Below are 22,939 nucleotides of genomic sequence, written 5' to 3'. Positions count from 1 at the left end.
CTATCACCATGCTGTTTATTACCACGGCTAGCAACGATTTTACAATTGTGGCAACATGTATCTATTTCCATAATTTTAGTATTGATGCCACAATTTTTTTCGTGGCAACAAATGATTTTTCTAGTAGTGATTTCGGGAAGACCTCAAAAATGATGATCAGACTGAGATGGAGGGAGTATAATCAATACTGATATCCATAGTACTCATACCAAAAACATGCACAACCACACAAGAAAAATGTGCACCAATAATTTTCAGAGGCCATCATCAATCAGTTGGGCTTAATTTAGACATGCAAGTCAATGTATTATCAGTAAACCAAAACCATAAATTAAATGAACATATGCATATCATGTGACCTGCATGCATATGTCAAGCCAAGCTACCAATACACAATGCATGCCATATAGCAAGCCACAGCAACAAGCTAGTGTGGGCAAAAATCACAGCACAGAAATGCTAGCTCTCATGAAGTTACAAGTTACATAGGTGCACAGTCACACAGTCTCCTTTTGTCCCCAGCAACTGCAATCCTGGCTTTTGCCACAGTGAGAGGCAAGAGCACTGCACACAGTACCCACCCTGACATGGAGATATCTCCTCTCCTTCTTCCTCCACACCCCCAGCCTCCCTCTCAAAAAGATAAGAGATGAGCAAGATTACAAAAGGAAAAACCAGCAAGAAACAAAAGCTCATCACCTTCCTTCCTTTCTTCAGACAGCCACAGTAGCATCAGCAGCACACACTACTACACTAGCATAGCACTGCCTCCATGCATGCATGCATGCACTCATGTGTCATGAGAGCTCACTGCATGCCACTCTGTGGCACTGCACCCCACAAGCAAACTAAGCAATGATTGGTTGGTCCCTCTCTCTCTCTCTCTCTCTCTCTCTTCTCTCTACATTCAAAGTTTCAAAGAGACATGCTGCCTAGATCATTCAAGCTAGCCAAGCTGACCCCAAACATTCACAGGACAGGGAGCTACAATGTACATGCAGCAATGCAGGCATTGACAAACATCTTTGTCTGTTGTATCATGGACTTGTCATGCATGCATGTCAACAATGACCTGATTGATGTATGTATATATCATATCATAAATGGAATGCAACAGATGTTGTTTTTAAGCCTGTGATCATTGCCCCATATATATATATATATATATTTGATACATTTATATTGTGCTTAATTAGTTGGGTAAGTCTGCAAACCTTTCATATATTGGGGATGCTGACATTGTTATTCAGTGGCTGGGTTTGCATTGGCTTTGGAACAGCTTTTGGTGAAAGCTCAAGCAAACCCTAATGGTAATATATATCCTACTTAATCATATATGGCATATCAATTGGCAATATTGGTATCACCATGAAGAGCCATATATATATGGAGATGGCAACTAATTAGCACACAAAAACTAAGTAAAACATGGCAAGCAAAATACGTAGTATAGTATACCAAGCAAACTGATAGCTATGTTGAGCTATGGCCGCCGGCTAGGCTGCAGCTTGCATGTTCATGTCGGAGACGACGCGCCTCCTCTTCGGCCGGTCGCCGGCGGCGGCGCCCGGCCGCTCCACAAGAGCCCTCAGGGCTTCCTTTAGGAAGTCGCCGCCGTCGTTGGAGACGGCCGAGTAACCGGCGCGGTCGTCGTCGCCGTCACCGCCCTCGCCGGCGCCGCCGGCGTCGCGCGCCAGGACGAGCACGTTGCGGACGCGGCCGCCGAGGGTGGCCATCTCGGCGCGGAGCGTGCGGAGGCGGAGCGCGCGCAGCGTCTCGATGAGCTCCGGGAGGAGGTCGGAGCGGTCGTCGCAGCAGACGGAGGCCTCGAACACCGCCGCCGCGCCGCCGGCGCCGCCGACGCCGCCGCCGCCCGACGCGAGCACCACGATCTCGTCGTGCTCCGTCGGGAACAGGTGCGCCGGCGCCGCCTCGCCTATGCCGGCCATCCGCTGCTTCAGGTCGCGCACCCTCTCCACCGCCTTCGCCAGCAGCGACGCCTTGTCTATCTGCACATCACATCATCTAAACTCCATCAAGAAGCCATACATTTTTCAGACCTCATCAAGCTCAAATCTCAAAACACAATCAAACCCTATACCCAGTTAGGGTCTAATCATACATAAAGACGATTGAATTAACAAAAAATTATGTGAATGGTTAGTACTAGAATTCTAGAAAACATGGTACTAGGCACAAAAGAAGAATGCATGGGGACACAATAGCCACAAATCATGAGAAGAACAAGATAAACAAGAAGCCCTAATCTATGGTAGTAGTAGCTAGTGTCATGCACTCATGCATGCTATACTCAGCTTTAATCACAACGATTAGCTGCGTGCTGGCTCTACGCATATGCATGCTTAGCATCTAGCTACCGGAAGAAGCTAGATGCCAATCTGCCAATCCAATTCAAATGGTATTCAATTATTCTTGAACCACGCAGTTCCTTTGTTTTGAATTGATCTAAAATTTGGTAGAAGAGTATCAGTTTTTGCAGAAAATTCAGGGGAAAATAGTTGGTGGTATATGCGTGTATTGCCTTGGGGTCGCATGCGAGGACGGCGCGGAGGCGGTCGAGGTGCGACTTGATCCGCTCGCGGCGGCGCTTCTCGGCCTCGCGGTGGTTGCGCGACGCCGCCAGCGCGCGGTCCTGCGCCGCCGCCGCCGCCGCCGCCTCTTCCTCCGCCGACGCGGCGACATCCACGACCCCCGCCGCCGCCGGCCAGATCCCCGAGTCCATGAAGAAGGGCGGCAGCATCATCGGCACCACCGCCTCCCCCTGCATCCTCCCCGCCGCCGCCGCCGCCACCTCCACCGGAAACATGCACACCACACACTACTGCACGCACTCGATCTCACGTGTAGCTCGATCGATCGATCGATCGCTGGCTAGCTGCCGCTGCAGCTGCTGGGAGAGGAAGCTTGAAGCTAGTTGGTGATCGTAGCTAGGGCACAAGAGATCGAGCAGGAGATCGATCGATCAACGGCGAGGAGGAGGAAGGCGAGGGCGAGATGAGGTTTGTGGGGGGAAGAAGAGAATGGCGGAGGAGGCGAATAAATAACCAATGCGAGATGAGAGAGAGAGAGAGAGAGAAAGAGAATGTGAGATGAGAGAGAAAGTGGGAGTGTGGCTGGGTGGTGGGGCCCACGTGTTGACTCGTCATCGAGAGGAGAGAGAGAGAGAACGAGTCCTCTGTGGTAGGGGAAGTGTGTGTGAGAGGGAGAGTGGGGGTCGTCCGATGCGGGGCGGATGGACGGCTGGGATGGTGCCGACCTGCTGCACGGTCGCCATCGGAGGAGATAGTGTGGTGGCGGTGGCTGGATCGAGCTTTGCTTGACTCTCAGTGAAATCTCTTTGGGGAATGTTTGCTCGATCATGTGTTGCTGTGCTGATAGCTAGGCACCTCATTTTATTTTGGATAAAAACAAATTGCATCAGAAGTATGTGCAGCTACTCCAGCGATCGAGTCCTAAACGAGAATAAAAATATATATTTCAAGTTGTCTGATATTTCTTTTTTTAAAAAAAAATCATACTCCCTCCTTCCCTAGATGTTCGACGCTATTGACTTTTTTAAATATGTTTGACCGTTCATCTTATTCAAAAACTTTTATGAAATGTGTAAAACTATATATATACATAAAAGTATATTTAAAAATAAATCAAATGACAGGAAAAGAATTAATAATTACTTAAATTTTTTGAATAAGACGAACGGTCAAACATTTTTTAAAAAGTCAACAGCGTCAAACATTTTGTGATGGAGGGAGTACCAGAAACCATGCAATAGAGAACTAAGATTTATTTTTTTTTTCTAAAAAAACGTACTAGTATACTTATAGGGTAGGGTTTGCGTGCGTGCGTTCATAGGTGAGTGTGTGTGTTGTGAGTGTCTACATTGTACTGTGTAATTTTTTAAAAAATATATCTCTTGAACATATACATGCACATCTTAATTATACAAGCACCTTATGAGAAACTAGACGGACATATCGTTTAACGGAATAGCCAAATTAAGACAACACGATGTTAGCATGCCACCTACCACTATAACTAGCCTAAATAAAAACGTTTATGCTAAATCATAGAATCAAATCCGCTGAATATGTTTCATCGTAAGAAACCTAACCACATGAGATTATCCTAGGGACCGTGATTTCAATCTCTCTTGGATAGTGGTTAGATATAAGAGCACAAAGCTGTCACAAAGATATTTTGGGATCAGCTCATGGATGTCAATTTGGTGAGAAAGATATCGAAGTGCTCACTTGGAGATTGCCTACAGCGACATGTAAAGAGTTGCCAGTGCTGCTGCATTTTTGGAAACGGAGGAATATATATGCCGGAAGATGAAAGAGGGCAATTGGGTGTCATTGTCATGGAATCACTATTGCAATGCCCTAGAATTGTGAGAGACGTCCATGAGTTGGGTGCTTGGTTGACTACATGACCTATCATCTATTCATGCCGTTTTGGGTAAATAAGTAACAAAAACCTTATCTGCATACTCTCTCCGTACCATAAAAAATGAATCTAAAATCGGATGTAACATATTCTAGTACTACGAATCTGGTTATATATATGTCTAGATTCATAGTGCTAAGATGTGTCACATCCGATATTAGGTTGGTTTTTTATGGGACGAAGAGAGTAATTAAAAATTATAATTAAAAAAAAGTAACAAAGACATGTACGGTAAACGGGTAATGAGCACTATAATTATACTAACATGTTGATAGGATAATCTATAATTTTTATTTAAAAAAGTTGGACATTTTTACTGGCAACCATGTTACTCCATTCATTTCAGAATGTAAGTTGTTTTGATTTTATCCTAAGTCAAATATCTTCCGATTTGACTAAATTTATTAAAAGGAAACATGCAACATGTTTAACACCAAATAAATATGTTATAAAAAATATGTTTAATGGTGAATTTAATAAAACTAATTTGGCATTGTAGATATTACTATATTTTTCTATAAATTTTGTTAAACTTAGTTGTAGATAAAACTATATTTTTCTATAGGACAAAACCATGTTACATTCTAAAATGGCGGAGTTTTTCTTTTTTTATATATTTTCTGCTTCTTTGAACAAACTAAACCTATGAGTAAGCACAATAATACTTTACAATGAAGCGTGTTAAGAATTCCTTAGCCAAATTATTTCAATAATATATAAGTTATTCCTTCTCACTATGATGAGGAGAACAAAATTAAGTATATACTCCAAAGAAAAAGAAGGGTAGAAAAAATTAGAAGAAAACAACACATAAAAGAAAAAGGAGGGTACAAATTTCTGCCGAAATGAAAACACAGAGCATTCAAAAAATATTTTTATGGCAAGTTTAATGTAAAAAAAAGTTCCTGTTGATTATAGTTACTATCATGCCCTGGGGTGAGAATGAGTAATCATCATTGTAGCAGGCACGATGCGCTGCTCTACTTGGTGGCCTGTGCAATTATGTTCCTCAATGAGCTTGCCTCTTCCTTTGCTGCTTCCACCAAGTTGTCCTGCAAACACACCAGTTTATATTCCACAATGTCATCATAAATCAGCCAAATGCTCACCATTGATCAGTAGTGCATTTCACATGAGCACATGACCATGCTTGTATATCACTTTTTGTTGTTACTCCTAGAAACTCAGATAAAAAGTTTCAGAAAGAAAAGGAATTCAGATAAGTTCAGTGGAACCAAAAGTTTCAGAAAGAAAAGGAATTCAGATAAGTTCAGTGGAACCAAAAGGACTATCACAAGGAATTCATTTCTTGTCAATTCATTAGGATGTGTATACAGTCTGTCAAGGTAGAATACTCTACATATTCCTCCTTTTTGTGTGTGTTTGTTCTCTAACTACTAGTCCCTGTTTGTGGAAGGTACCTATGGGAGTTGAATATCTGAATTGGTTCGTGTGAAATTCCTACATTTTGAATGTGGCCTATCTCCATTTCAATTGATACAATACCTGTGTAGTGATCAGGCGTAGTACTGCTTTCTTGTTCGATTCTTGAAGCTCACCGGCAATCAGAACCTCATCCAATATAAAGTATGCCTGTAAATACAGACAGAAGCACAGAAAAGACAGCAGGTTTAGCAATTTGACAGGCATGGTCAATAGATATAAGTAATCATTTGAACAAACGAAGTAGGTACCTTGTGGAAGTTGAATATCAGGTCAAGCTCGCAGACCTGCAACATGGCAAACACAGAAGAATGTAGAATAAGCAAAGAAGTTTCAGAATGCCTGGTAGCACAACAAATTGGGAGAATATCATGTTAAAGGTGTTTCTGTGTGAGCTTACATTGCCAAAATATCGGTCCAATATCTCAACAAAATGATGGATGATTTGAAGAGTCTCCAGTTCATTATCAGCAGCATCAATGCACATGCAGAAGTAAAGGCTTGCATACCTGCAGACGGTGCGAAACAGCTTGATGCAACCAGAAATATCAAAAATATTTCTTTACAGATGAACTGACATTTGCATGTGATTTAGCACTTTAGCTGCTAACAGTGCTCGCCAACAATCACATAATAACATTGCAGGTATAATCACAACTCGGGAGTACCTTTTGTATACAACTCTGTATCCGTGCCAATCGACAAAATTGCACATCTTTGGACCTCTTGTCAGGACGAGCGTACTTACTTCTTTGATAACCTTATCATCGAAAATAAATTATCTTGCTGATATTTTTACCCAGCGGAAAGAATGATGGATTAGGATTACAGTAAACATGTACTGATATGTGTTAACCTGTCATTTCTTACCTTGGATCTTTCCTTCTGAGGATATGGATTGTACCATTTGGTCAGCCTCACCTTCCCTTGTCTGCTGATGAGGAGCACAAAATGTATCTGACAACACAACAAATGGCGACGTCATATGGAATCCTCTTGTCTGCTCTCCAGCATCAAAAGAATCATCAAAAACTAATGCTGAACCAAAGTTCAATTCGAGGATCACACCACTACTAATGATGATGTGGTGCACATCAAGACAAGCTAATGGTATGATAATGTTATCAAGGCAAGCTAATGGTATGGCCACGGATATATGATCCCAAGTTCCCAGCTGCATCCAACTGTACGGCATTTGTTTATGTAATCCCAAATCATGCAATCTGACGCACATTTGGGCGAAATTCTATCCCTAGCCCAAATCAATCTAACTGTAATAATTCAGGAATGGGCTACGGATCATGAACGAGTGGATGAACTTCCCTCCCATTAAATTGCCATCGAAAACTGTTGAGAAAAAAATTCAGGAACAGAAGAAGGAAAAAAACAGAGAGAGACCATTGATATTCGAGAATAGAGACGAGAAGAACCAACCAAATGTAGGAGGGAAGAGAATCGGATCACGACCGGATTACCATGACGAGCGACGGCGGTGGCGCTGGTTAGCTCCGGTTTCGAAGGCTCGCCGGCGGTGGAGACGATCTCGGCCGAGAGGAGATTTTTTTTTTTCCCCTGAGAGAGAGATGCGTAGGAGAGGACAGAGGAGTTGAGGTCGGATGATACTAGTCATCGGGCCCCCGATTATTCTTTTGCATGGGTTGCCTTTTCTTTCTTCCGTGCATACGTGCATGCCGTGTAACTAATCCCTCTCTCTCGGTTTGTTCTCTATTCTCTTCTCATACATGCAACTATTTTCCTTGGTTCTCTCTTCTCTCTCTATCTCTAGTACTCTCAAGCTTTAAATATATTTTTTAAAAAATAATTATCCAATCTTTAATTACATCATTATATTTATTATAATTAAATGATATCTCATATAATTATATTTCGATAAAAAATATATACGATTATATTTCTACTTGAAACAATTTTATATAACACATGAAGCATGAACAACACCAAATATTCGCTAAAACATCTAATGAACATGACACTAAGTTTGCAAAGAACTAATGAAATATCAGAAAATATTTATTGAAAACATCCAGATGACACCATGCACAACATTGAAAAAAAATACATATTAACTAAAAATGTACAACATAGTTTGGTTACGGTTGAAACATTAAATTTCAATGGTTGAAACATATATATTTTTATTAGAATATAATCATACAATATGTTGTTGTAAAGATTTAATTGTAACAAATATTACAATGTAAACGTAATATAAATTGGATAAGTAGTTTAGAAAAAAAATTGTTTCAAACGTTAAAAATAAAAATAAAGTAGATAAGAGGAGCGAAAATCTTCTCTATGTGGTGGAGCATGACGTTGGAGGGCTCCATATAACGCTGCATGGTCGACCGTCCGATCAGAAGTAGATCAAGTAAATCTCGGTTGGGGTCTCCGCGAACTGTTTCGTTTTATTTCTCTCTGTTTTTTCCTTTTTCTATTTTGGGCTCCCGCATCTTGGGGGCCCACGGCCCACGAACGGGATCTGCATTTCGTCCCAATACTTATACAATTACAAAAATAAAAAAGTTATTTTCCGCACGGATTCTACTACTACATTCACAATTGGGACCCATATGCCTGTCACTACATGCAAGTCTGCAAGACTGCAACTGCAATGCATTATGCATGTACGTAAACAGCATGAAACAGATCACTGTTGACAAGAAATTAAAAACACTATAATCGATGCCTTCCAATTTTGATGGCATGATAGATATGCGAATCACTCGATATTGCAAGTGAGAGGTGTGTTTTCTCAGGTATCCGTATTTACAAATTACAACAGACAACAAAGAGAAACATTCTCTACCCTGAATATCATGATTTTTTTTTCCGGGCCAAGTGTACGAATGAGAAAAACTGTTGCATTTACAACAATATCATGATCTTCACGGTCTTCAGAAACGAACAACACTCCCCAGAATAACATGATCTTCAGAAATGAACAACATTCCCCAGTGAAAGAGACAGTATGGATATATTTCAAGTGAAACATGACCTGGCATATTTCAAGTTAGCAGTCAACCATATATTTCTCGAGATGCTTTGACATCAGTCGCCTTTTGGTATTTGGAAAGAGAAAAATGGATATATGGCACTCCACACTCCAAAGGTTGCCAGCGATAAGCATCAGCATGAGCGCACCACAGATGAGTCCCATTATCACACATGCTCTTGAAAACTGTTGCAGAAAGAGGATACTGGATCCCTGGTAAGTATGTATCAGTAAGAATCGGTCAGTTTCTTATGTGATGGTAGCTAAGCAACAGATCTGAATCATCAAATTTCTTGGCTCATGTCAAATGCTTGCGGTTGTTGGAATGATGGCATCTTGATTTTGCGGAATGAGGCACATCGATCTTTCTTCAGAGGAATCAGTTTACCAGAATATAGACTGCCAATGACCCAGCTCGCCGGCTGCAAAGAAAATTCGAGAATAATAAGCACTGAAACATGTATGAAGAAAATAACAATTAATGTCAAAAAAAGAAATGTTCCTGCTTTCTATGATGTGAATCAAACGCTTCTTTTTTGGACAGTACGAAAGCAAGCCTTCCAGATAATGATCATTGTATTAGATACAAGACCAAGAAGAAACAGCACAAATGACTGGCAGGCGGTACACAGTGGATTAAAGATGGCTGATGAGCTACTTTTGGTATATTTTTCCCATTCAGTTAGCATGCAGATATTTGGAGAAGATTAAAGATGTCTAAGCTACCAAGTCGTATCTGTTTAATGCTCGAATCTTATATCGGGATTGGAAGCGCTACATTCAAAATTCAACTAACCGCTGTTTTTATGTCATGCTCAAGCCCACAATAGCTTAGATGGCGTGATGCGCTCGCCTCATTTGCTACGAGAATGATTCCATGTGAAGAGCTTCTATCCTTCAAGCTTTGAACTAATCCCTGAAGAGATGCAAAAACTTGGCCACCTCCATGCTGTGAAACACATCGTGGAGATAATGATTCAGGTAATGGCTAACAACATATCAGTTATAATTCACATAAGTAAATCATCAATCACAGACTAGTTTATTATTGTGTCTGTTGTTGCAAGTTGCGACATACCTTGATAACGTTGGAAAATTTGGAACAGAAGCTGATTTTTCCAAGGATTAAGAATCCTACCCCATCAAATAACAATGTATTCTTTCTTAGGTGCAGTGACTGGTCAAACATTGAAATACCCTGCATTGCATGCACTTGTCGAATAAAATACCTAGAAAAATGATATGACAAGAAAAGAAGTGAGCATCAAGAATGAAAAGCATTAACATATTTCACATAAGCAATACAACAAGATTGTTTGACGAATTATTAGTTTTTCCAAAGAAATATAGAACAGATGTTCACAAAAAGTGTGTTGACTATGTTTGACAATATAGCCGAACGTTTGGACTTTGATGAAAGAATATCGTATGGACATACTGTAGCTGATTTAAAATAATAGTCTTGGCTATGCATGTGTGTATAATTAGTCTCTTAGAATTTGCATATGCTTAATCATGTCAGCATTATAAAGCCCTTTCAAAAGATGACCTTTTAGGTAGTCTATCTCCTCAAATAAAAAGTTAGATGTACTTCTGACGGTTGGCACAACAATTGAGGACATAAACAAGAAAATATTTTCAACCTTCTACAATATCTTAGTGACAAATTTATAAATTATAATAGACTGAATCATGCAGTTTCTTAATAATTCTAGAATCCATAGATACTTCAGAGAATCACTGATACAATGGCACATCATACAGAAATACCATAACCGACAACTTTTCCTTGATTACTTCATAATATATATGCAACATTGAACTTTATCAAGAAAGACATAAATGCCAATTCAAATTACATTTTCAGAGGATAGGCATCATGAAACGTGTGAATATAAGCATATGATAATATGAGTGGATGCTAGATCACCATACTTTCCAGGTGGCAACATGACACCAGCTTGAATAGAATCAAAAAGCCAACTGGGATTCAAAATCCAGGAGTTGATAGCACAGCCATATAAGAACTTAGCCGTTGATACCTGTCACAACAAATACTTGAGACATAAGTGCAAAATATTATCAAAATATGAAATGGTAATTTTTGGAATACATGTGAGCATATTATCATTTGTAACCAATAAACTGTACCAAACACAAAGAAAAAATGAAATGGATTAGCAAACCTTTTTAGGAGAAAGAACAATGGGAGGCTTGCACCTAGCAAGCTCTGCCAGCTTGCTTCTTTTATCAAGTGGACAGGATGGCACTCTAGAAAGAACATAGCCTCCAAATTTTCGGATCAATGGCTCAATTTCCTTTTCCTTGTGACTCTGAAATCCAGTCAACAAAAAATCCAGTCCATGAAATAGGGCTTCTTTATTATCAATGTACTCCCTGGGTTCGATTGTGTCAATGAGTCTGCTATGTGACCCTGAAATACTAAACTGTAAGGATCGCCGAAAGGACTAATGATATTTAAAAATTATTCAAAATGAGCCAGAGTACGTCTTTGATATTGCATGATGATGGATAAGGGAAAACTTACAGCTGAATCGAGATTTAGTCTGCGTCCTTCTAATATTCTTGGTTTTCCTGGTACTAATTTTAGCTTCTGAAAATTGGGCTTTCTTTCTTTTAAGACTCTTCATACTGTTTTGATGCTCACTGACCCCCTGAGCATAAGATGGATTCTTTAGAACCTTAGAAAATTCGTGCAAATTTCCAGCTTCAAAATTATTTTCTACACATACTTTAGAGGCTTGCACACGTCGTATCTTTTTATTTAAAGTTACTGCTGCAAAACTTCCCTGCTGACAAACTGCCTCATCAACATCATTATGAGGTTCAGTACTTTTTGATACATATGGTCTGGGTGCTATTGTGCTAAAAGGTCTGAGAGAACTGTATTTCCTTCGTCTGAGCAGAATATTAGATACTGGTGTGCAAGATGGACCAGCTTCTCCCTCCAGATCTTGCTTTGATGGAAATTCTTTGGTGCTGATCAATTCTTTATCCCCTTTACTCTGTATGCATTCAGGGGCCTGACTAGGGGGGCCTTCGTTGAAAGATATACTACATGGAACAATGGAACAAAGAGGATCCACAAGTGACAAGTTTGAACATACAACTTGAGAGCACAACTGTGCAGCTTCAGCACCTTGGTTTTCCTCACAAGAACCTTTAATTTTGTGGAGAAAAGAAGCTCTTGAAGATGCAGCCATTTCCATGGAAGCAATTCTAGATGGAGAAGGGAACTCATCCATGCCATCCATTGACTCAGAAATGAAGCTAGTTTCTTTATTGAATAATCCCTTTACATGCTTCCTTGTACCAACATTTGTCTGCACAGCAACTACTCCACCTTCCTGGAAAGAAAATTTACATTGTAATGTAGCAGATAAGTGAAGTTTATTTGAAACAAAACATTCGATGATAAAGCATTTGATTGGCAACAAAGATACCTTATTGTGACTTGCTAAAGAATCAGATACATGGTCATTAGTATCAGCATCATGGCTGTTCCATCTAATATTTTGCTTCTCAGGAGAGCTCTCTAATACGTGAGCTTCTGCATCACAAGGGTGAGAACTAGCGTGAGAGATTTCCTGTTTCAGGCCACTTATGTTCTGACCTTGAGATGCACAAGCAGTTTGAACAAGAGATAGGCCAACATCTTGAAATGCATCGAGCATTTCAGTCTCATCTAATTCTGAAAGCCCATAAGTCTCATCCAGATCACTTTCAGAGGATCCACAAGAATGTTCTAGCTCCTCAAGAAAACACTGTTTCCGAGCTTCTTTCACATGTAGAGCAGCTTCTAAGGAAGCTGTAGCTAGTTTATCAGACTGAGAATCAAGAAGTATCATTTCCGCAATAACCATGGCTTCAGAGGCAGCGATTGATAGTTCAACTGCATCATTCACATCCGCGCTACGGAGTTTCCGAACATCAACCTTTCGTCCAGACAGTTGCTGTCTTCTATGTCCTTTTGAATCACATGTTTTATTGATTTCCTCGCTAGACATTTTACAAATTTCTCGAAGGTCTTTGGCTTCCGATTGATTTTGCGGCACTGTCTTGATCTCTTGTGCTTGGTCATCAATACAAAAGCCACCTAACACATCTTTGCATGTAACAGAGTTTAGACCATTGGCTTGAGTTGAGGATAGTTTTGAAGTACTTTCTGAAGAAAGATGCAGAGAGAAAGGCACTACCTGTAGAGTGTAGAGAGCAAATATTCAATGTGTTATGACTTAATATAAGAATAAGAATATTTGACAATGAATACACTTACACAAAAGGATGTCTAACAGCATGACAAAGTTACAATATTCAGGAGACATTAGCATAGTACATTGAATGCAAAGATGTATATACAGTATATATGGCTACATGCATCATTTGAACAAATTAGGTTAATGACAGGAAACAATTTGTAACTTCTGTCCTTGCAAAGGAAACATGAGTTTTACTAGTTTCTTAGTAGACAACCTTGTTGCTTACAATTAAGCTCTTCTAGAACACTTTCATGTCCATGGTGATTTGCATCCAGAATTTAGGCAGTCCCAGTAAGGAATATCATTCCTAAAACTTACATTGCCATTGCTAGGAGTAGTTCCAGTAGGCGTGCCCTCATCCCCCGACAAGTGCAAGCTAAACCCACTGCAACTAGCAGCATTCACCATGGTGTTCAGACAACTATGTTGCTCTTGTGCAGGGCCTCCGATAAACGCGCAATTCTGCAACTCAAGAAAGAACATCAGTCATTGGATCATAGCCAGCTGCACACCAAGAAACATGGGTATATACATCAGATATTCAGATCGGATTCAGCACATCTCGTTTCCTACTAATTATTATTGGCTTGTGGTGCCCAGGCAAGATGGCATTACTAAAATAGAAACAAAGCATGAACTAAAACCCCACCAGATTGTTGCTACTAACCAAAGAGAAAAAGGACCTCACCACACAAGACGGCGACGAAACGACGGCGCTGTCCTTCCCGTGCTCGCCAACCGCCAGCGGCCGATGCGGCTGTAGCCATTGAGGGAGAAAGGCAATGTCCTGAACAAATCAACGCGACTCCACTAGGTTATTCGAAGAGGAGGAGGAGAAGGAAGCATCCCACCCAGTTCGTTCCTTATACAGACCAACGCACTCAGCCGCTCCGACCACAAATGCAGCGGCGCGCGCGCGAGACCGGGGGAGGGAGAATGGGGGAGAGCTGGGAGGAGGGGCGCGGTTACCTCGGAGAAGCACGGGGAGTGGTAGCCGCAGGCCGACATGGCGGCGGGAAGTCGCCGGCTCGCCGCCGCCGCCGCCGCCACGGGGAGGAGGGGATTGGGGCGCGACGCTCTTCCTCCCCCTCTTTCTTTTGTTTTTCTTTAATTTATTTAATCCGAAAATTAAGGATTCGCGCCAGAAATCACAGCGAAGGCGGGCAGCCGGGCATTTCGGGGAGGGATTCCACAGCGCTGGCTGACAGGTGGGCCCCATTGTTGTAAGTTGTCACATCCGAACTTCTTACGGTGCAGGTGCAAATTTATCGACCGTCTGTTCTATTTGAAATTTTGTGATTGGAATTCTTTTTTTATTTAATAGGCGATAAAATATAAATAGTAATTTATGCGTGACTTATTTTTTAAATTTTTTTTATAAATTTTTCAAATAAGACGAACGATTAAATTTTGGGCACATAAACCCGTAACTGCGTTTAAAATTGGCCAGAGAGAGCAGTTTACTAGGTCTACCATTTTTAACCACACAAGGAAATTTGGCAATTTCTTTCTTCACATAAATTATGAATGTTATTATTACTTAGAACTGTACGCAATAACACCATATTTACATGGCCAATTATTTAGACAGAAGAGGGATTATATGATTCTTTACACGGTGCTACGCCCGAATTCCAACTCTCACGGTAAAAATCCTATGCCAAAATTGGTTATCACAGCCGAAACGTCCCAAAGTTACACGAAACATGGACACTGCTGCACCAAACAAGGTAAAAAGTAAAAACCACTCATTATCTGAAGGTAAAACGCTCTCCAGGATCACGAGCTCTTCAGGTCCGAGAGTGCAGTCTTGGTGGCGGCGGAAATAACAGCGTCTGAAGCATTCGGCAGGTAATAGTATTTACCTGTAGAGATCGAGAAAGAGAGGTTTATATCAGGAGATTGGGCACAAACATTTGGCAGTATTTTGGTGCTTAGTGATTGATGTACATGGAAGATATCTCTTTGTGCGATGGCAACATTACAAGGTTGCCAGTCAAAAATAGGTGGCAAATTAGACTTATGATCTTAACTCATAAGTAATGGTGTAATAAGATGCAGAAAAGAAAGATAATGGTATTCCTACGGCAGATGGTGTATATGCCTCTAATTCCAAATGTAGGTCATTTTAGTTTTTTCAACTCTTTTCTAAATATATGTTGGTTTGAAACTTCTGCGTGTTTTTTTTATTTCTTCCATGTTTGTCCTCACAAGATCGATAGTACCCCTCTGATAAATAAATAGATCCCTTTTTTTCCAATGTAGTATAAACGAAGGGCAACAAAGTTATTCAAGCTATTTTCTTAATTCATGTGTGCAAATCTATAACAACTTATATTTGAAACGAAGGCTACTAATTCAAGAGATATCACACCGAGAGTACCTTGGGCGACCCTTGCAATTTCCTTGGCAAATCCTGTGGATACAAACTTGTTCTCGGTATCAATAACAAGAAGTGAAATTCCAGCCTTGTATATTTTGCCAGCCACCTCAAGTATCTCATCCTTGGAAAAGATAAATATATCGTATCAGCTTTAGAGTGATTGATACATGCTTTTAAGAATGCAACTTGGAAGTAGTTTACGTACATCATATCAGCTTCAGAGTGATGGTCACAGGTTTCCAGTTTAAATAAATACTTTTCATATCATTACTACCATGTGATATTAGATACGAGTTGTACCTTTAATTCTTGAGAAGAAGGTCTTGGAGCATCTGAAGTGGCTTCTGGGTCAGTCGATTTCTTCAGTGACACATTAGCTCTTCCATCGGTGATTGCAACAATCATGATACGTCCAACATCACCGCTCTTTTCAGCATTCAAACCCACTCTGACAGCCTTTGAGGTAAAAACCGAATTGTTAATCAATACATATGGGCTGTAACATATAGCTAGGTTCGAGAAAATGCTTAGTTCTTACTGTGCTAAGGCCGTGAGCTAAAGGAGAACCGCCACCACATGGTAGCTTCTCAAGACGATTGCGGGCCATTGCTATGGATCTTGAAGGTGGAAGAAGAACCTCAGCAAAATCTCCACGAAATGGAATGATTGAAACCTGAGATAGATGACAAAATATAAGGTAAGATTGGCCAGTATAAAAATCGATAGCATACAAGCTAGCCATATAACCATATACCTTTTACACATTGAAAGAAAAAAAGACACATCTCCAGGGGCAAGGGGAAGAACAACTGAAGGTGGCGTACAGGGTAACAACTAGTACCTGATCTCTGCTTGTGTAGCTTTCTGCAAGCAACTTTAATGCTGCACCTTTCGCATTCTGCATGCGATTCAGAGCCATGCTACCGCTAGCATCCACAACAAATATGACCTGTCAAAATTTAATTCCACAGAGCAGTTAACTCTTATGATCGGACAACAATGTTTACTTCATAACAAGGACAGAGCAAACAGATATTCTGATAATCTCAGAGGCTTGGAGAGAGAGAGAGAGAGATTTTTACCAGTGCGCCTGCTTTTCGAGCCATTCTTTTGGCTCTCATGTCAGTTTTTTCAACAAAAACCTTTCTTGTCTTGTCACGATCTTTCTCTCTCCTCAGTTTCTGGTATGGTGCAGCTGCTCGAAGTGTGGCATCAACAGCTAACCTCCTTATTGGACCCTACAACACAATTAACTGTTCAAATTGGAGCCTACTTGTGATAAAGGTGCCAAGCAATAGGATGGGAACGGCAGAATACAAGGCAACACAGCAGTATATGACTATTGTTTGATAGTATATCAGTAAATGACAGAACACAGCAGAAAGCATCAGAGGAAAATAGGCAAAATGATTATGCACACATTTCTAGATAGGAGAAACTCTAAAACACTACAGGCATTGAATTGAGAGGAAACAAGGATCTGGATTCAGGAATCTTGGTACAATAAAGTGATTAAGAAGTTTACCTTGGGAAGCATAGAACCTATGTATCGTCCCCTATCAGATGAGAATATGAGATTCTTTGCTCGTCCAGCTTTCCCTCGCCGTCTTTGAGCTTGCTGAGCAAAGAAAAGGAGCTTCTCATCTACTATACCACCTTCAGCATCAAAAATGAACTCCTCAGGTATCTGCTGGTCCTGCTGTTCATTTTCTTCATCATCGTCCTGTCCAAGAGTACAGCTAATGAGCTACGAGAAAACAAAATGAATAAGTTAGTTAAATAGTATATGTATTAACCTCTTGGTCCTCTTCCTCGTCTTCATCTTGATCTTCTTGAGAATCTTGATCTTGTGGAGGGGGTGGCGGTGGGGGTGGAGGAGGTTGTTGGTCTTGCTGCTCCTGTGGATTATCAGATAGGATTGATCGAGGTAGAATAACTAGCTCTACCTGCAAGAAGGTGGAACACATGTCAAATGTCTTAACTTTATTCAGAATATACTGACATCATTACATTAATGCAAACAGCCAGCATGGCAGAAGAAAATTGTGAGCCATGCGAGGGCAAAATTTATTTTGCTGTGACTTTTATTATGTGCAAGTTTGCAGCTTTCTATTTTGTTTTTAACAACAAATCATGATGCATGTTTCCTTCGTACATTTCAGTAAAGAGATGAAAAGGAATAGTTGTAAACAGGAAATTACAGGGGGTGTCTTACTGTATTAAATAATGAAGAATTCACAGGCATAAGTATACTTAACAGCTTTCTTAAGGTCATCCACATATACTTTTTCACGCCCTTCCATAGCAGCAAGACATTTTGCCACTCGAGCAGCATACAGCTCAGCCCGGTGCCCCTGCAAATGAGTGTCAGTTTTATTTACATGAGAACACAGCCACTTTTTGAATTACATTAACCACAAAAAAGTAGCATCAGTGTCTCAAAAACCATGATTGCTTCAGGTATTACATTAACCACATGGTGCACAGCGGACAGGTATAATATCTAGACAAGCAGAAAATAATGCAAAGCCACATCGATTTCAGGGCATGATAAACACAACTAAAATGAAATCAATGGTTACAGCAGACAGTTTTTAGCCACCTCGCCACATGTTATGACCAGAATGCATGATCATGGGGTACAGACTACAGACCATTACAAGGACAGTGCAATATTCCAATCAAGCTCCTTACTCAGCTTAAGCCAAACAGAGCTAAAAAATTCTTTCACTGCAAAATAAACTAACCTGACAGCCACCGCGTATAGCTTCCATGACAAGATATTTGAGCTGCTCTGTGCTGATTGCAACATCTTTCAGATATTCTCTTGCCAAAATTATCTGTTAGACCATGTATTACCACCTGTGAGATGAACAGTGCATAATATTGTTTTCAACTAAACCTCCATCGTTGCTAGTTAAAGTCGCTCATGATTTTCCATAGTCTTCAATGTGGGACTTTGGCCACGTTATTTTTTCAATACTACATACTAGTAAAATAATAGAAGTTATAAACTGTGAAAGTATTGTCCAACAAAAATAGAATGGCATTATTTTGTGTGCCATCATATACCTTTTATACGTATTAAAGATTGATGTTTTGAATGTTGGACCAGATAAAATATGTTAAGTGGCAGAACAACACAGGGAATATAATGTAAATGTGGGTACATGCAGTTAATTCAGCATGAGTGGATGACGTTGGGATCTCAAAATACAGAACCATGAATAGCGTATATACTTTCGACTATGAAGGCAAGGGAAAAATCATATGTAAATGGCACAAGTTGTAATTAGGTGAGAAAGATCCAAAAATCAATGTATCAACTTGTCTGATGTGACCATTTGTTTATGAAGCATATTAATGAATCCACATATTTTGTGATACTGATTGATTAGATATCGCTGTTCTGAAGAAAGCTATTTGTGTGCAATACAAAAAAAAAAAAGCAAAAGCTAAATAGTTTCTACACCCTATTCTAGTTCAATAAAGGAGGTACTCTATCTTACAGGTTTACATCCCTAGTTTAACAGTATCGGTGGTACCTGGGTTTTTGCAACCTCAGTTTCTTCTTCCACCATTTTAAAAACCTCTTTGCTGGACTCTTGAAATTGTGTTGCAATATCCACAGCTGCCACACGATCATCAAAACTCATTGGCAGATCAGCGCTGCAACAAAACAACAATATGGAATGAGCAATCTGTGGTATTTCATAAATGCATTGAGAGTTTTCTTATGTTCTCCACACCAACAGAGGGTGTATAAGATAATACAACCTGAACTTGGTTAAAAGAAGTGAGTAAATGAGTGATCCATAGTCTAAAGTACCTTAAATTAATTGCAATACGATCAAGTAAGTGTTCACGTACAGATCCTTCCTCTGGGTTGTAAGTAGCAATTAGAAGTGGTTTGCATGGATGACGAAAGCTAATGCCCTCTCTTTCCACAATATTGACTCCCTCAGTCAAGACATTCAGAAGTAGATTGCTTACGCCCTCATCCAATAGATTTATCTCATCAACATAAAGAACGCCTCTGTGAGCTTCAGCAAGAAGGCCAGGTTGAAACACAGTAGTTCCTGATTTCACAGATGCTTCAACATCGACTGATCCGATTAACCTATCCTCAGTGATACCAAGCGGGATCTGTCAAGGGGAAACCTGAAATTGAACTAACAATGGTATGTCGAAATTATTTTTTAAACAAAAAGTCCATGCAGCATACCTGCACAAAAGGTGTTTTGATAATCTCGGTCTTCAAGTTACCATCAGCATCATATTGAACTTGGTTAGCCAAACCCTCCTCCCATCTGCCATAAGAGGAGAACAATCAAGTGAGTTACCTGACAATCATTTCAGAAATGAAAGTAAACATATTCAAATTGTAGTTGGTATGTAAAACTTTGTGGGGGTGAAAAGAAGAATTTGGATGCTTAAACAGAAGTTCTAGAAGCATTATTAGACATGCATTTGGGGACATTACTCTTCTGGGTAGTTAGGGTCAGCATTTGCAATCGAGCCTACAACCACTTCAATAGGTGGAAGCATAGCGTGCAAGCCACGAGCCATCACTGTCTTTGCTGTCCCACGCTTCCCTGAGATGGCGATGCCTCCAATTTCACGGTCAATTGCCCCAAGCAGCAGAGCAGTTTTAATTGCATCCTGGACGCACAATAAGGTAAGTTAAAATTGTAACATATACAAAGTTGAGACCATAAATCAATGGTTTGATAACAAGATGGTGTCTTCTCCTTTGCAGGTTATTACATTAGTCACCCGGTGGCTACGTACCTAGGCTGTCCTCCACAAACCGGGACTTCGGGATACTATTGCGGTAGTATCACGATAGTTGGACCAGGTGACACGGAATTTTTTATCCAGGAGCATGGGTGGCGATCTAGTCTACGGATTGATAGCCACTAATCTCTATGTTTTGGTTATTCTTTTGTGCTTGGGAAGGATGTTTTTGGTTCTTTTGGCTGTGTGCATCATATGCAGAGGCCGGGGTGGGCCCGATGCGGTTGTATTGTCTTTGTGTAATTGACTGAGTATATTAATAAAGCTTACATTATCTAAAAATAACTCGATGCAGGGAACAATGGGAGGAAAACTAAAGCTTGAAAGTCATTCCAGCTCGTTTGTTTCATCTTCAGAGAGAGTATGACAGCAAAATAACTCATAGCAAAGGCATTTTTTCAGAGATGTACATTGGCACATTGTGTACTGATCGGTGATCACTATTTGTCCACTGATTGATTCGCTTACAATAGCATTAGCATAAAACACGACAAAAACCGAAATGCATCTGTTGGATTTCGAATCTCTATTGTAACAGCATTCGCGATACCGCGCAACGAAATGCATCAGATCAACTCAACTGGGGAATCAAATTACTTGTACCACTCCACACTACTTGGTAGTTGGTACTTGTGTCTTCAGCAACACCAATGCAGGAGAAGCTATGCAGAGAGTTGCTCGCTCACTCACCTGCCCGACGACAGCGGCCAAGGGGAAATACTCCCTCCCGTACTGCTGCCCGCCGCCGCCCTTCCCCGAGGGGATGGCCCCGTTGGTGGAGTCGAGGACCTCGGATGGCGCCGAGGCCGCGGCGGCCCGCAGGCGGACGACGCGGGAGGTGGAGGTGGATGCGGCGGAGGGGGAGGAGGAGGAGGGCGTCGGGAAGCGGCGGCGGCGAGGCGGGAGTAGGCGCGGGAGGGAGGCGGAGAGCGCGGTGGTGGCCATCGCCATGGGAGGGGAGGGAGAGGAGAGCGCGGTGTGTGGGCGAGGGCGCTATCGCTTTTCTCTTATCTTGGTTGGCTGGGCAGCCTGGGCTCCTCCTGCGGATTCGCTCCTCCGCATCGCGCGCATCTCAGCCGTCTGATGGAGGTTGTCCTGGTCTGGCACTGGCAGTTGAGCACTGTCGCTGTTGATTTTCGTATATGAAATTTTGAGTATTTTTATGTCTAAATAAATTTGGCATGGATACCCGTGCTTTGCTGCAGAATATATGAATGAATATGTGTTATATGTTATAGGAATAATATATGTATATCTTTAAATAATGTGAAAATGATGTAAAGATAATAATTTGACATTGTTTGTATATTGAGTTCTAAAAATAGAACAAAATTGTAAATGATATGTCATATTTGCGTCATACTTAAAATACTCTAGATAATAATTGCTAGTGAGTAATGATATGGCTTACTCGCATGTTAAGTTTTACAAGTTATTAATAAGCATCAATTTTATAGTAAGATGGGATACAGGCTCCCTCTGTTACATAAAGTCCTAATCATATCTTAATTTTTACCACTCCTATATCATAATTTTTACCACTCCTATAGTCCTATTCTAGCAACAAATTTGTAAAGACAAAAATATACTTTTTTAATATAGCTATGTGCTAAAGACGTCTTTTTTAATATATGACGTTATTTACTTTTTAATAAACATTTGATTACTCATCTTATTCAAAACTTTTATGTAAATATAAAAAAATTAAGCCATACTTAAATGAACATTTGACGATAAATCAAGTCACAATAGAATTTAAATGATACTACCATTATGTTGGAGCTATAAACATTGTAGTTTTGTGATTAAATTGACACTAAACCTATAGTTTTGTGATAAATTGTCACCTAGGGCTGGTTTGGTTTGTGGCCTAAATTGGCCTTACCAATTTTTGTCAATGTTAAATTTTGGCAACTTTTGGCATGGCTAATTTTGGCAAAGGAAAAATTGTGTTTGGATTGAAGCCAAAATAGCCTAAATTAACTGTTGAAATGGCCTATTTTCTTAGGCATGCCAAAATTTGGCTCCAAACCAAATAGACAATAAACACTATTGAAATTGCCAAATATTGGTAAGGCCAATATAGGCCTCAAACCAAACCAACCCCTAATATCTATTTTTGACATTATGTTTTAAATTTGTAGCCTTTGTAAGAAATCTCATGTTAAATTTATAGTTGTGTGATAACACGATAATTCCTTAGATCCTGTTTGTTTCAGCTTAACATTATTGTAATTTAGATTATTGAGACAAATTACTATAAGCTGGATTATAATAAGCTGACATATAATAAGTTGTTAGCTGTTTGTTTCTCTGGATTATTAGCTGGTTGTTAGGTGTTAGCAACCCAATAATCTAAAAAAGCACCTTTAGAGTGGATTACTATATTATACTAATATGTCTTATAGATTGTAATAATCTATCATAATAAGCTATATGTATGTTTCAGTTTACTCCTAAATATCCCGATTATAATAATCCTAAGCTAAAACAAACAGGGGCTTAGTTTTGCGATAATTTGATCAAAGCATATGTAGTTAAATTTACTCTTACAAT

The 22,939-nt window shown here is 40.2% G+C and overlaps 4 protein-coding genes across 5 annotated transcripts; all 4 read right to left on the bottom strand.

Moving 5' to 3' along the window:
- Nucleotides 1-411: 411 nt before the first annotated feature.
- Nucleotides 412-3,037, bottom strand: LOC127765675 (transcription factor bHLH106-like). Its single transcript, XM_052290618.1, has 2 exons — nt 2,543-3,037; nt 412-2,009 (listed from the first exon to the last, which is right to left on the bottom strand). Exons 1-2 carry the CDS (start codon nt 2,825-2,827, stop codon nt 1,497-1,499), a joined length of 798 nt encoding a protein of 265 aa, XP_052146578.1. The 5' UTR covers nt 2,828-3,037; the 3' UTR covers nt 412-1,496.
- Nucleotides 3,038-5,204: 2,167 nt separating this feature from the next.
- Nucleotides 5,205-7,574, bottom strand: LOC127768067 (AP-1 complex subunit sigma-1-like). Its single transcript, XM_052293583.1, has 7 exons — nt 7,386-7,574; nt 6,781-6,867; nt 6,579-6,670; nt 6,311-6,419; nt 6,162-6,197; nt 5,974-6,060; nt 5,205-5,519 (listed from the first exon to the last, which is right to left on the bottom strand). Exons 1-7 carry the CDS (start codon nt 7,386-7,388, stop codon nt 5,448-5,450), a joined length of 486 nt encoding a protein of 161 aa, XP_052149543.1. The 5' UTR covers nt 7,389-7,574; the 3' UTR covers nt 5,205-5,447.
- Nucleotides 7,575-8,593: 1,019 nt separating this feature from the next.
- Nucleotides 8,594-14,313, bottom strand: LOC127768997 (uncharacterized). 2 transcript variants are annotated; one of them, XM_052294675.1, is made up of 10 exons: nt 14,173-14,313; nt 13,892-13,990; nt 13,522-13,665; nt 12,388-13,140; nt 11,472-12,291; nt 11,110-11,357; nt 10,859-10,965; nt 10,002-10,152; nt 9,720-9,872; nt 8,594-9,345 (listed from the first exon to the last, which is right to left on the bottom strand). In XM_052294675.1, exons 1-10 carry the CDS (start codon nt 14,209-14,211, stop codon nt 9,208-9,210), a joined length of 2,652 nt encoding a protein of 883 aa, XP_052150635.1. In that variant the 5' UTR covers nt 14,212-14,313; the 3' UTR covers nt 8,594-9,207. The 2 variants fall into 2 exon arrangements, with proteins under 2 accessions (XP_052150635.1, XP_052150636.1); XM_052294676.1 differs by lacking the exons at nt 13,892-13,990; nt 14,173-14,313 and having other exon boundaries at nt 8,595-9,345; nt 12,388-13,049; nt 13,522-13,651.
- Nucleotides 14,314-14,680: 367 nt separating this feature from the next.
- LOC127768389 (magnesium-chelatase subunit ChlD, chloroplastic) lies at nt 14,681-21,380 on the bottom strand. Its single transcript, XM_052293965.1, has 15 exons — nt 21,074-21,380; nt 20,070-20,248; nt 19,812-19,896; nt 19,416-19,732; nt 19,132-19,255; nt 18,334-18,426; nt 17,845-17,940; nt 17,383-17,532; nt 17,112-17,309; nt 16,669-16,824; nt 16,428-16,535; nt 16,125-16,259; nt 15,887-16,042; nt 15,587-15,707; nt 14,681-15,068 (listed from the first exon to the last, which is right to left on the bottom strand). Exons 1-15 carry the CDS (start codon nt 21,332-21,334, stop codon nt 14,983-14,985), a joined length of 2,265 nt encoding a protein of 754 aa, XP_052149925.1. The 5' UTR covers nt 21,335-21,380; the 3' UTR covers nt 14,681-14,982.
- Between the last annotated feature and the right edge of the window lie 1,559 nt (nt 21,381-22,939).

Source organism: Oryza glaberrima, chromosome 3 (assembly GCF_000147395.1).
Source record: "Oryza glaberrima chromosome 3, OglaRS2, whole genome shotgun sequence".
NCBI lineage: Eukaryota > Viridiplantae > Streptophyta > Magnoliopsida > Poales > Poaceae > Oryza > Oryza glaberrima.
The sequence above is the reverse complement of the archived record's forward strand: the minus strand, read 5'-3'. Positions and strand labels throughout refer to the sequence as shown.

Bases quoted from the DNA above. Each gene is read 5' to 3' on its own strand.
- LOC127768997 (XM_052294675.1), bottom strand. From the start codon at position 14,211: ATGTCGGCCTGCGGCTACCACTCCCCGTGCTTCTCCGAG. The intron at 13,666-13,891 runs GTGAGGTCCTTT...CTTGAGTTGCAG, and splicing joins TTTCGTCGCCGTCTTGTGTG to AATTGCGCGTTTATCGGAGG. The intron at 9,346-9,719 runs GTTAGTTGAATT...TTTTCTTTGCAG, and splicing joins AGCATGACATAAAAACAGCG to CCGGCGAGCTGGGTCATTGG.
- LOC127768067 (XM_052293583.1), bottom strand. The intron at 6,061-6,161 runs GTACCTACTTCG...CTGTATTTACAG, and splicing joins TGATATTCAACTTCCACAAG to GCATACTTTATATTGGATGA. The intron at 5,520-5,973 runs GTATTGTATCAA...GTGTGTTTGCAG, and splicing joins TACGCCTGATCACTACACAG to GACAACTTGGTGGAAGCAGC.
- LOC127765675 (XM_052290618.1), bottom strand. From the start codon at position 2,827: ATGTTTCCGGTGGAGGTGGCGGCGGCGGCGGCGGGGAGGATGCAGGGG. The intron at 2,010-2,542 runs GCAATACACGCA...TGTGATGTGCAG, and splicing joins TCCTCGCATGCGACCCCAAG to ATAGACAAGGCGTCGCTGCT.
- LOC127768389 (XM_052293965.1), bottom strand. From the start codon at position 21,334: ATGGCGATGGCCACCACCGCGCTCTCCGCCTCCCTCCCGCGCCTACTC. The intron at 16,825-17,111 runs GTAAACTTCTTA...ATTGTGTTGTAG, and splicing joins TAGGTTCTATGCTTCCCAAG to GGTCCAATAAGGAGGTTAGC. The intron at 16,260-16,427 runs GTACTAGTTGTT...CATCTATCTCAG, and splicing joins GCTACACAAGCAGAGATCAG to GTTTCAATCATTCCATTTCG.